Raw genomic sequence first — 13,908 nt, 5'->3', positions numbered from 1 at the left:
GTCTTTTTGCCGAAAGCCGGTGCATAGATCAGACGGACCAAACGTCAGCGTCGAAAATGTCTGGCAATGCGAGGGATTTTTCGTCCGAATAGATTCTTCGACGGTGTTCGGTCACATTTTAAATCCGTCTGTGTAATATTATATCGACGGGAACCGGGAAAGAAAAAAAAATCAGAAATTCCTGCATAGTTATCGCCCCGAAACCGTAAGTATATTGTGTTCTCCGATTCGGCTAAAAATAAACAATTTTTATTATTTTTTTTCCCCGACGGATAATTTTATCTTTCCGTGGACTTGGTACGTATCTAATTTTATTCAATTGCAACCCTTTCACTATGTCCATCATCCTGTCGTTAAACATTTTTTCACCGTTCTATCTGTACCCAAATATTGTATTTAATTGATTATACCGGTTTTAACAATGTTTCGAATCGAAATCGCTAAAAATACGGGCAAATTATTGAGTTATTAATAATTATTTACGATAAAAATATAACAGAAAATGCAATAGTCAAGCGTTGGTCGAAAGTTAAATATTCCATCTGATTAAAAATTATCTAATGGGCGATGACTCATGAGACACCAAAAAACACGTAGTTTCCTCTTGTACGATACGATAGTAATTTTAGTTACATTTCGGAATAAATACTTTCGAATTTTCAATACGGTATTGTAGTATAAAATTTCAGAACATATGCCGGATGATTTTTTTTTTTAATTATGAAAAATCGTTGTATTATCGAGTTATAGGAATCCGTGAGCCGGAATCTAATATCTCAAATTAATGATGATCTGGGAACGGATAATATTGTAAATACCTACATATTTTTAAAGAAATTTTATATTTTTCATCTGATAAAAACCTAAATGATTCCAAACGTTCTAAATCACTGGTTCCCAAATTGGGGGGCGTGTACACTGCCGGGAAGGAGCAAGCAGTTATTACGAAATACAATTTTTATTGATTTTTTTTTTATTTTATTTTTATTTTTATTTTTTGAACTTATTATATTTTAAAACTTGGAGAAAAAAAATTAACGCAACGTCAACCTAATCGTTTTATGTCACGTTATCTTTAAATTAATTGGTACGATAAAAGTATGTCGGGAGAAAATTTATTAGTAGAGTCCGGATTTATGTGCATTTGCATATTTGTACTAAGTGTATGCACGTCTATGGAGGTATAAAATGTCTATGATTCATATCACGCCGAATTTAAACCCCAAGTTTTATATTACATACTTGTTCATAAATGCATTTAATCGTTGATTATATAATAGATCTATTCTATAATCAACGATAAAACACACATATTTAATGGGTTTTTACCACTTGGCGTTCACAAAACTACTTCATTTTTTTTTATTAACAAATTATATGCATACTATACTTAGTACGATTAAAAGCCCATTAAAGATTATTAATAATGGTATCTTTAAACTTTATTTTTCGATATACAAATACCGCTAGACAATTGTTTTCCACCTATCTTGATTAATAGTAATTATAGTCGCATAACCAGTATTTAAATTGGTAAAAAAAAAATACAAAAAATAAAGTGAAATTTACCACAAACGTACCACAATCAATGAATCAGTTCTTCGTAAAAATAAAATTGAATTTCAAAACAAAATCCCTAGAATTGCTGAATTCATCATATTAGAGGTTGACCATATACCAGGGAATGGAACTTATTGGGTTTTTTTAGTTTCGGATTTGATCCCTGTATAATGTATACTTATCTAGAGTACATTTTAATTTAATATAACATATATTTTAATAATTTTCTCATCTCAATATTTAAAAAATAGAGCTCGCCAAATCGGCGTATTTATTGGCAACCGACAGCGGAAATGCATCAAATATGAAAAAAAACATCGACTCGCAGTTCTATTACATTTATTAAATTTATCTGTAATTATTTTATGCCCGTTATCAAGGAATAACGTAACGATTTTCAATGATTCATATTTCGCGTTTACCATATTAGGACAAAACAGATCAGATGAATCCAACATTCCAGCGCATCAGTCACCATTCGGCAATCAACCGTACTTGAAAATTAGGTACGTGAAAAGTATAATGGTATAATAAGTAACATATCGTCTGGAACGATCGCGGTCGATTGGATGGAAGATATTCAGTAAAACATTTGACCAACTACCTATATATCCATATATAGCTGCAGGACTCGTTATCGGCAGCTGCAAGAAAATTAAAAAAGGAAGTTGTAATCCAACATTACCGTACAAAAAATAGAACTAATACCTTGTTGATGAACAAATTACTAATACAAATCCAAACGCCGAAGAAATGAAGCATTTTATCAGCTGTCTGTTGCTTTGTGGCTATTATACTTTGGGCTCCGTTTGTGAAAACAGTGAGTCATCATATTTAATTACCGCAGGTCTTTTTTCACGAAGTTAAAATTAATAAGGGAATTGTACGTCCAACGTCTGGTACGTTTGTGTGACATACAATTAAAATTATATGTGGTATGCTCGATGCGTAATTAATGCCATGGTTAAAATCGATAAGCAAATAACATCACTGCAGTATAACGGGTACGTCATTTTGCAATATCGTTAATCTAAACGTTTTTTAGAAAAACATCGAAAATATAATTCCATTTTTTAACTCTATTATACATTGTGAACGAGAATAATTCTATGATTTTTCACGCTTCATGCCGACCGATATAATTATTTTTATATTTCGGGTTCTCCAGATTTCAATTTCATAACGTGTGAAATTGTGAAACGTCTACCAAGTAAAACTTTAACTCTTATTGCATATGTTAAATGCCATACTCCGTCTTTTAAACTTTTCATTTCAGTGGAAATTCTCTATTATAATTGTAATTCCAAAACCAGGCTAACCACCCGATTCACCTATATCTTACATACACATTAGGCTCCTTCCTTTTTTACAAAAGTCCTAGAAAAACTATTCCTCGAAATACTTAACTCAATAATATCTAACTCAGGAATCACCCCAAATACGCAATTCGGTTTCCTCGATCATCACTCTACAAATCATCAAATTAATCGTGTAATAAATACTATTTCATCCTTACTGAAAAAAAAAAATTGCACGACAGTCTTCTTCGATGACATCGTATTCAATCGAGTTGTTATACGCCGACTCATTTTATAAATTAAAAAAAAATTTTACCATCCACTTTTTTTTAAGATTTCATTTATACGTTGCTGAACGTCAATTTTCTGTTCGTTACCACTGAATTTTATCATCTATATCCACAATATACGCTAGAGTCCCACAAGTAATGCTAGCCGCTTCTCTTCTTTTTAACACTTTCATCGCTGACCAACCCATCTCCCCAAATACTATTGTAGCTGAGTATACCGAAAAAAAAACAATTTTTCCGTCTACAAAAATCCTCTCATGGCTAACCAAACATTGCACCTCGCCTAAAAAAAAAAAAAAAAAAAAAAAAAAACAATCGTACAAACTGCTACATATTACTATACAACTATATCTTATAACTCCTTAAAAATCACCTAAATGTCGTTACGAAAGATTTATCTACCTAGTTTTAATATTAACTTCTTAAATTAATAATTTAATTTAAATTTTTAAATTATCTCATTAAATTCTATTAATTTATATTAATACTAACCTATTCTCGACACTATGACGTGTTATTATAGTTTACCATTAGATTGTATGATCAGAGACTTTCCCCAAGTGTTTCTTATACCAGTGCATACCAACCATAGAGATATCAAGATCTTTATATGTTTACAATATACACAAAACCCTTAAGTTAAAAACATTAAGCTTAGAAAACGGTACAGTGCGATTTTGAATGGCGTTTTTAAAAAAAATTAAAAAAATACATGAAAACTGTACGTTTTACAATCATATTATTTTCAGTTACAGTTAATATCAACGGTCCAGATCAAATAGTTATTGGTCAAAATGTAAGTCTTAACTGCACCGTGAACATAGATGTTGACGTCAAATTTGATTGGAAAGTGCCCAACGAACAGCAACTTCAAGTATGCGTTTCACTACGTTATACGTGCATTAATTCATATTATACATTTGAGTTTAAACATATATATTCAATATTTAACAATTGTTTTCAATTAGAATGGACGGGTTGTCGAGAACCATTTCGTCAAAAATTTGGAAAATCTAACTGTTAGTGTGATAATTATTCAAAATGTTACTGCGGCAGATGAAGGCGAATACATATGCAATGTAACGTTGACGGATTCTGTACACAAAAATTACACGTTAAAAATATTTGGTAAGCTGTAAAAATATTCGATGTAACACAATATATATTATAGGTACTTTGTTTTCAATATGACTTCCAATATTTTGGACAATAGTTCAATTCTTCGAATTGTGTTGTTTGTATGGCTCTTGTATATACTAAACCACTGTTGTCTGTGATAGGGAACGTACACTGTCGATTTTCGTATGCAATCAGAATGATTTGTATGAAAACATTAAATATTTATTTACTATTTTTTTCACAATTAGGAGTTCTTCATTTAGCGGACGAACGACAGCTGACGCGTATTTTATGCATGTTTCAATTAAATACACATTCCGTAAACATTTTACACTTCCACAATGTAGGGACGTGTTATTAATGTATTTTCCTACACCATAGACACTTCATTTTTATTCAAATGAAATATATATACAACAAAATTGTTGTTAATCACTGTTTTCAAATATTTTACATGGAAAGAGAAAGAAAATTGAAATATCCCTAAAGAAAAACTGCCAATAAGTGAGTGGTAATCGCGGCTCACTTTTCACTTTATTGGTATTTCAATAACTAAATGCTTTATTCTCGCCCGACTTTATCACTAGATAATTGTTGCTGGTTCTTATTTACACTATTTACAAACAATATTTTTGCTTTGCAGATAAACCAGACTACATGCATAACCCATATATGTTTATATTTATTTGTTGCGCAATGTTGATCACAGCATTCTACACGATGTCGTTTTTTAACTTAAAACGGATATTGGTAAAACAGGCATTTATAATTTATATACCTATTCAATTATTAAATATTTTATACGCTTATCAAAATTTTTTATTAAAAATACTTAATATGTATACAGTATATGTGTATTACCCAGTTCAGGATCGACTCAGAAAGAAATTCGAGAATCGAAGAACAACTGGATCTACTTCCCGATGTGAAAATTTTTGAATTTTCTAAACTGCAACTGAAACTCGGTATTATAAATATGTACTCATGTTTGAGTTAATGACAACAAACAATAGTTATCTACCGCTTCATTTCTAATAATATTAATTTTTCGTTTATTTGTATTTTCGTAGGTAAAGAACTAGGTCTAGGAAAATTCGGTGTTGTTTGCAAAGCTGAGGCTATCGGTATGATTAACAATGTGACCACTACCACTGTTTGTGTGAAAATGGCAAAATCGAATACTGATCAAAAACATATAAATGCTATACGCTCTGAATTGGATATTATGATTCATATTGGAATGCACTTGAATATAGTCAACTTACTCGGAGCATATACGGGAAGCATAAACAAAAGTAATAAAAATAAAAAAAACTCGAAAATATTAATACATGGTTAAATAACATAAAAGTATTAACAAGGTATGTTAATACCTGTTTTATAGAATTGATGATGATCACTGAGTATTGTTGTTTCGGAAACATCCATTACTATTTATCAAGTCAAAGAAGCAGTTTTATTAGCCAAATTAATCCTAATGGAGATCTAGATTTTAATATTCATACATCATCAAGGTAATTCGAATTTAGAGCTAATTTTGGAGCCACGTTAAATAGTAGAAAAAAATGAAAGGATTGTTTTTAATTTTCATCAACTAGAAATCCTTATAGCTCAAATAATGCTGAAAACAAACATTTCATTGAAAAACACGACGAAGATAGTATACAAATTTTTGATGAAAATGAATACTTGATGCCCGGCGAAACAAAATGGTATCTGAATTACCGTGGGGATTTCGAGGAGTGTAATTATAAACCATCGTGCACCTATGACTTGGTGTGCTGGTCGTATCAAATAGCACAAGGATTAGAATATATTGCTAGCAAAAGAGTATGTCCACACAATGAAAAATTACTTCTACGTGAGATTAAATATTTTTATATTTATGTTCAAGGTATTTAATTTGAATTTAACAACAAAAAATATTCTACTAACCGAGGGGAATATCGTAAAAATATGTGATTTCGAATTTTTGAAAATGAACAGTCACGATGAAAATTACCAAATCTTGTCAACCGTATGATATTGTGTATTTTTAATTTTATTATTTTAACACTAATATAGGTGATTTTGAATTTCAGAGTGATTTGCCCAAAAAATGGTTGGCGATCGAATCACTTCGCGATAGAGTTTACCTAACTCAGTCACACATTTGGACATATGGAATCGTTTTGTGGGAAATATTCTCATTGGGTGCTACTCCTTATCCAAGTACATACATTTTATAATTTATTCATTCAATAGCACATTGGTGAGAATGGAATGTATTTATAATTTTTTTTCTTATACACTTCTAGATATAAGGGTAAAAGATTTATTAAATGCATTGGTCAAAGGTTACCGAATGGAGCAACCTCTATTTGCCAACAAACGAATGTAAAACATTTAAAAACGTATCTTTATTGAACGACTATAGTTATTATACTGCTCTAAAACTATAAACTCTGTTGTATATAGATTTCAAATAATGTTTAAATGTTGGGAAACCGATCCATCGAAGAGACCATCATTTAAAAATATAACTCATAGCCTGGAAAGTTTACTGAAACATATCACAATATCAGTGAGTAAAACTATTTAAATAGGTATATCTTTTATGTGCGGCCAAAAGAGTTAAGTCATGTTTCAATTTTTTGAGATAAGAAAAAAAATGATCATTTCATTACTTTGGAAAAAACTGAATTCAAAGTATATATGAGTTTAAAAGATGTATAAATAAGTTTATGTAAGTAACAACTAATTTAGGAAAATATTTAAAAGTTTTAGTAAATTCTACTGAAAAATCATTTATTTTGACTTAACACCCTTTGAACGCACACCAAAGGTTAATAATCTATTTACAAATCAAAATATTTCGAAAAAACCGGTACTTATAATATTATTGATATTTTATCCATAGTACCTGAGACATTTAAACGATACTTATATGAAACTGAATAACGAAAACACACCTTCAAAAGATTATTCCATTCTTATACCAGTTACATCGAAATTTTAGTAATTGAAACCCATTACAAAATACAGTGAAAATCCTACTGATAGTTTATCATACAAAATTTGTATGAAATGTATTAATTATTATTGGAATACTCGTAAATATGGGTTTAAACCCTCTCGAGATATAATATACTAGTAAGAGGACTATATTTATTATAAGATATGAGATAAATGCTTGATAATTAATATTAATTGTTTAATTAAATGTTTTTTTAATTATATTTGTTATTTTTCTATTGTTATTAATTGAAAAATATTGAATTTACTATAGTTTACTTAAGATATAAATGAGGATTAGCATAAATATACAAACATATTTTGTAATATCATTCATTTTTCTTAGTAACTAGGATAAAAATATAACGATTGATTAATTATAATGCTCGTAATATCGAAGTTTTTAGTCTTTCATCTCCTTGTAGCATTTCATTTGTATTGTGATCATGGCCATTGCGTTTGGGCACGTAATTTATTGGGCGAGGGGTGGGAGAAGAGTGATCCCTCAAAATTGTATTGTAGTAACCACGAATTAAATAGCCGGTATATATATCCCATTATTGCACATTATTTAAGCCCCAATAATTTTGAAAAAAGTTAATCACTACCCACCTCAGGAAAACTGAATTGCATGCGCAGTTTTTTCGTGATAAAATGGAGTTACGTGAGGGTATTTTTCGGAACAGGCCAAATTGCATGCGTAAAAGTTTGAACAGACAACAAGTTTTCGTCAACCTGCTCGTATTAGTAGTATGTATTATGTAGTACTATTATAAATATAACAAAAATAAGACACAAATTATTTTTGTAACTTTTTTGAAAATAATTATATTTTACAAAGCTGTAAATTTCTGCCGTCAGTATGGACCGAATTTTCGAACAGTTTAATGCATTCTACTAATGCTTGTGGATCGTTTCATTCAAATCTTAATAAAATATTCTACTCTTTGTATTCAAATATTTTCCAGATTTAGAAGTTTGAAAAATGTACAAACTGGCATTTATGTCAAAATACGTAGCTCAAATCTGACACAAAAATTACGTAAGGCAGTAGAAAAGGAAAATTATATCAGTGATATTATCCGTCAGCAGGGCCGTTCCAAAGATGAAAATCAAGAGGGGGTAAATAATATAAAAAATGCCGACTACAATTTTTTACTTAATGTATGTAGTATAAATATGTAGTCCAATTTTTACTTTTTAACATCTATATATGTATCAGTGTCGCACGTTCTTAAAATTTACAATTTAATTATATATATATAATGATATTTTATATTGTATAATAAGTAGTTATATAAATTTTATTCGTGGGTACACTGTAATAAAAAATATGTAATATTTGTTTTCGGTAAGTAAAATTAGGTCCTAGGCTATAATAAAACAAGTCCGACTGCCGACTGGTGTTTTCGTTGGGGGTGAGACACCCCCCCCCAAGACCCCCCTTCGGGATAGCCACAGGGTCGGTATGAAGATAAAATTATAACACTTTTGGATGTCGTAGAAAAATTAGCTAACAAAAATTTGCCAGTTTAATTTATTTATATAATAATTTTCGTAAAGGTTTTTTCAATTGACTTTTTAACTTTTTTTTAAAGTTAGAAAAATTTATAAATTTTTTTTATTTTAATTCTTTACACTTGATATGTATTATTATAATACACAATGTTTTTTTTTCTATTGAAAACAATTTATTTTAAAATTCTGTGCATGTAACTTAACTCTGTCGCGAAAAAACCACGCACGAAATTTGAGCTAGGTAATGAATTTCGCACGCAATTCGGAAACACTGACTAAATGGTATATGAGAGTAAAATTTAAACACATCAGCCAAACATCGATCATCCGCTGGTGATAATTTTTTTATTTAAACAAGTAAGATATTTTCAAAAGCAAAATAAAAATAAAAAAATTTAAAAAAAAACAAGTAATATACAATCTTATTTACACAATAATCTAAAAGTAAAATGACACTCATTAACGATGCTTTTATTGAGGAGCTTAAATATGCATGTTAGTTGTGTAAAATATCACGACACCAATTACGCTTAAATCGCCTTGGAGCATTAATGGATAGTAATCATAGGCGTGCGCAAGAATTTTCTATGCATTGTGTCATAAGAAAATTTGGTCACTTTCCTTTATACGAGCCTTATCAAATCTCACCACACCCACCCTCTTTAAAAAAAAAGGATAAATTTGAGTTAACCCATGGGTCAAAATTTTGCCATTTTTATGGAGACGCTAATTTATTTTAACTTATTTTTACTATTTGTAGCTTAAAATTTAAACAATGTCCCCGAATGAATAAAAGTCATAAAAACAGCACACAACACATCCTGTGCGCACGCCTATGGTAGTAATTATAAATAAATTATTGAAATATGGCATTCGCATGGATAAAAAATGATTATTAATTAATACCTTGCCCGTCATAGAACACAGTTACATATTACGTATTTTTAGTGCCTATACAATGCGCCGCCTCCGTCTTTGATGATTTGCTCGAACTTTGTCAAAACTGCGAGAATCGTACAACTCTGAGAATTGTTGGCAGTAAATACTCGTAAACTTAAACCATTATCTAAGTCGAACAAACAAAAAGTAAAATTACAAAAAAAAAGATATGCTTTTCCAATAATTTTGAAATATATACCGGACAAGAAAATAACGGCATTTATAGATTATCACATAAATCAGATTTAGGAGCTACTGCTAAGGTTGTAGTTAGAATATGTCGCGTAGTTCCAAAAAAAGAAAATTTCAAAATATATTTGATAATTTCTATATGACAATTCTTTTAATGGTTCATTAAAAATAAGAGATTAAATTGTCATTGGGTACGGCTCGACGAAATAGACTCTGTAATGTAATCAGGTGCGAATTATTTTTCGAAGGGGATCAGTATTTTTACTACCATATATTGCAAATGTAATTATTGTGCAAAATTATAATTTTGGTAATGATTAATTTTATAGCACAAGATAGATCGACAACGGATATTATGAATAACTGTGGTAAATGCTTAAATAATATCATAAACTAAAATTGTATAAAAAATATTAAGCAATGCTTTTTTTCTAATTTCATCAAAACATGGGAGGTGAACATCCGCTTTGGGCATGCCTCTGTTTATAATGTTAAATTATGACAATAAAAAGCAATGCTACAGAAACTAAGAGGTTAATTTGATAGTTGTTCGACAACACCACAAAAATCAGAAGAAGTTGTAGTAAATTGACGAGACAATGTAGTTAAACTACTATCGACATTTGTGAACAAAGATTCAGTAAGAAGAGTCAAAACCCGAAATGAAAACAGTTGAGGTCGATTTTCTCAACATCGTAAAAATATATGATAAACATACGAGATGGGTAGATCTACTCAACAGTTATTAGGCAGGTACAAAATCAAAATGAGAATAAGAAAATGTTACTTGCGATTATTTTACCATAGTGCACCTTTTAATTGTCACTTTTAGTTGTAGACTCTTGGTTACTACGTAAGCGAATTGTTGCTCAAGCAAATAAAACCCGTGTATTTTCACTTCAAAAATATAATATAAAAATAATAAATCTCTAGCAAATTTTCGGGAAAAGGAGATAACCCTTCGCCTTAGTGGTCATGCGGTAACACCAAAACATGGTCGCCCGAATAGTTTAGAAAGTGTCGTCAAGGTAAAAACGATTCAACCTAAATTAAGGTTAAGTTAGTTGTTTATTACTTTTAATTTGGAAAAGCTTCGTTCACCTGATGCGACCGATACAGGTATTGTTGAAGCAATTCGGAGTGCTACAGCGACGTTTAATATAAAATTGTTAATGTTCAAAATAAGCTGTAACACTTCCAATAGAAATATAAATCGAATAAATCGATTTGATGCATTCGAAATTTGCCGCCCTAGGCGGCTGCCTATTTTGCTACCGGCCCTGTATTTTATGTTGTCTGTGCTTAGTGCTATAGCAAACATTACAGGTGATATTAAAAATCGTTGATTTTCCTGAAATTTTGGAGGCGGGGAGGCTAATAGATAAAATTAATCAACACCCATAAGTTTTCTCGATAATACTCCAATATTTCCTCAGCTTTTCTAAATTTAAGAGAAATATGCTTTAATTTTCACTTCGATGTTTATAATCGGTATTTGTTGTGTGGTTTTAATGTAATCTATAACATTTCCTATATACTTTCGATTTGAAATTTAGGATTTTTTTCATAGGCTACTATTTGCTGTGTTTAAAAATTACCTTTTTCATTTTTACTGGAGAGGAACAACGATTTTACTTAGATATAAAAATGAATGTTATCGGTGCAGAAAAATGTATAATATACTTGTTTGAAACACTAACTGAATGAACAACCAATCGAAAAATAAACAACATAATATGTTAATGTCTTATATGCTTATTATAATGGTTTTAGATAGACGTTTAAGAATCAAAGACCCACCCCAACCTACTGTAGACCACAATGTTCGGTATTGGTTCTATAAACAAATTAAAAGTGTAAATGTATTTAAATATTAAAAATAAAAATAAATAATAATAATAATTTTATGTAAATCTGAAATTCTACGTATTTAGGTATACAAAGTTTATTATAATATCCTAGGACAACCAAAATAACGTTGTCAAGGAATTGTTAATATTGACTTTAATACATCGATTAAGAAACGTTAGTTTTCATTTGGTATTCGTCCACGTTATTTTATAAAAATCGCAAATTGTTCGTGGTATTCATTTTCTAAAGATGTCAGTAACTAGTGGTAAGACTTCGGAAGACACCTTAATCAGATACTAATTCGGTCGTTCACGCCTGAACTATTCAAAACAACGGCAATGCCTATAGTAGGTATGCAATTATGTTTCTTTTTTCCAGGAAAAAGGAAACAAGAGGATTTCGACTTGACCATTGGAGAACGTCAAGTTAAAAGGTTATGCACCGCCGACTGTTGGACGGAGACAATGGTCGTCGATCGGCTAACCGAACGATTTAAGTAAGTAAACGTGTTCAGTAAAGCAGTAAAATCGTGATGGATGAGGTACTTGTATCATATAAAATGTGTTTTTTTTCTTTTATAAATCTTTATCGATTCTACCAAGTATATATTTTATCTTTTTATAATAATCGTAATTATATCTATATAATTTTTTACTATAATTTTAAAACAATCCAATTTATATCAATATTGAATATGTATACTGTGTTTTTTGACAACCCGCATTGAGAGCAGTCGACTTAATAAAGTTATTATATATATTTAAACAACAATATAAATTTAACACTTTTCGACATTCCATCGAAATTTAATAAGATGTAGAATTCGATTCTTTATAGCTATTCGCCTCCATCGGTTCAATATATTCATGTCAATCGATGCATCCATGGAATATGAATACAATAATTATCCTAAAATTCATTTCATAATCCTTTTTAACAGTTAAACCTATTCGCGTGTAAATACATCATATTCAAACGCAATTATGTTTCGTCCGATTGATGTGTGACATTTCTATTACAGGCAACTTTCACTGAATCAGGTTTATCCTGAAAAAATTAAAAGTTACCATATCAATTTGACAATTTTGATTACAAAAAAAAAAATGAAAAAAATGGAAAAAATTAAAAAAATAAAGAAAAAAATTCTTGATTTGCAAAAAAAAATTGCAAAAAAACAAAAAAAAATAACAGAAATAGCAAGTAAATACAAATTTATTTTTGAATATTAAAAACAAAAGTGATTTAATTTTTTTTTAATAACTGTATAAAATAGTTGAATATTAGAAATATAAATAATAATAAAATATAAGTACCTAATAAGTAATAATATTAATATTTGTTATTTCACAGAGCAATTATTGATGTGATGTTTTCATAGTAACCATATGAAGATTTTAAAATCAATGTGGTCATGAACAAAGAGATTTTCATGACAAGAATGAACATAATTACTACTATTATAATTATGTTAATGTTATGTACATGATATATTTTGATTAAACTGTGATTTTTTAGTTGTGATTACAACACCATAAGGATTTGTTACTTTTTTATTTTATTTTTTTGTTAATTTTTGAGTAAATAAGTTATACTTTAAATTCTGTCTGAATTTTGTAAATAAATAAAATTTTAACTTACGGGACATTTTATTATATTTAATTTACAAAAAAAAAAATGATTATATAAAACGATTGATATGAAAAATCAACAAAATATATCGTTGCAATAATTTCTATACGATCACCCCTAAACACATTTTTTGGTAACTATTTTTTGTGCAAGTGAGGTAGTACAGTTAAATGAACTTTTAGGATATATTCTTTATTTAAATAACATTGATGTTAGGACAATCAAATCTACACTGATACAACACTGATACAAATCTACACAAATAGTTTTTTTTAATATTCAATACCGCAAATCATATAGTAATTCAACATTCTCCATCTCTGATGCATATAGAGGTAAAAAGCTCTAATTTGGGAAAAATCTGGTAAAAATTCGGTTCCGGTTCCCAATATTTTAAGGGTTCTTGGGTTCCAGAACCGGTTCTTTTGAATTCGGTTCCAGCCCCTGCATTAAAGTATAGTTTACATATAAATTTTATGTATACATCAATCTTAAAGTAGTGAAGGGGTGGGGCGTGA

General features: G+C 29.6%; 1 protein-coding gene across 1 annotated transcript; it reads left to right on the top strand.

The window, feature by feature from the left end:
* Positions 1 to 2,055: 2,055 nt before the first annotated feature.
* On the top strand, positions 2,056 to 7,398 carry LOC112688034 (platelet-derived growth factor receptor beta-like). The gene is made up of 13 exons (XM_025561048.1): positions 2,056 to 2,380; positions 3,898 to 4,022; positions 4,117 to 4,276; positions 4,911 to 5,017; positions 5,115 to 5,232; positions 5,338 to 5,562; positions 5,652 to 5,781; positions 5,866 to 6,097; positions 6,162 to 6,284; positions 6,349 to 6,478; positions 6,565 to 6,643; positions 6,725 to 6,830; positions 7,167 to 7,398. Exons 1-13 carry the CDS (start codon positions 2,314 to 2,316, stop codon positions 7,263 to 7,265), a joined length of 1,701 nt encoding a protein of 566 aa, XP_025416833.1. The 5' UTR covers positions 2,056 to 2,313; the 3' UTR covers positions 7,266 to 7,398.
* The last annotated feature ends 6,510 nt before the right edge of the window (positions 7,399 to 13,908 follow it).

The sequence above is a fragment of the Sipha flava genome, unplaced genomic scaffold (genome assembly GCF_003268045.1).
Source record: "Sipha flava isolate LNK unplaced genomic scaffold, YSA_version1 36_pilon_pilon, whole genome shotgun sequence".
NCBI classification, from domain to species: domain Eukaryota; kingdom Metazoa; phylum Arthropoda; class Insecta; order Hemiptera; family Aphididae; genus Sipha; species Sipha flava.
This window is presented reverse-complemented; position numbering and strand designations above follow the sequence as displayed.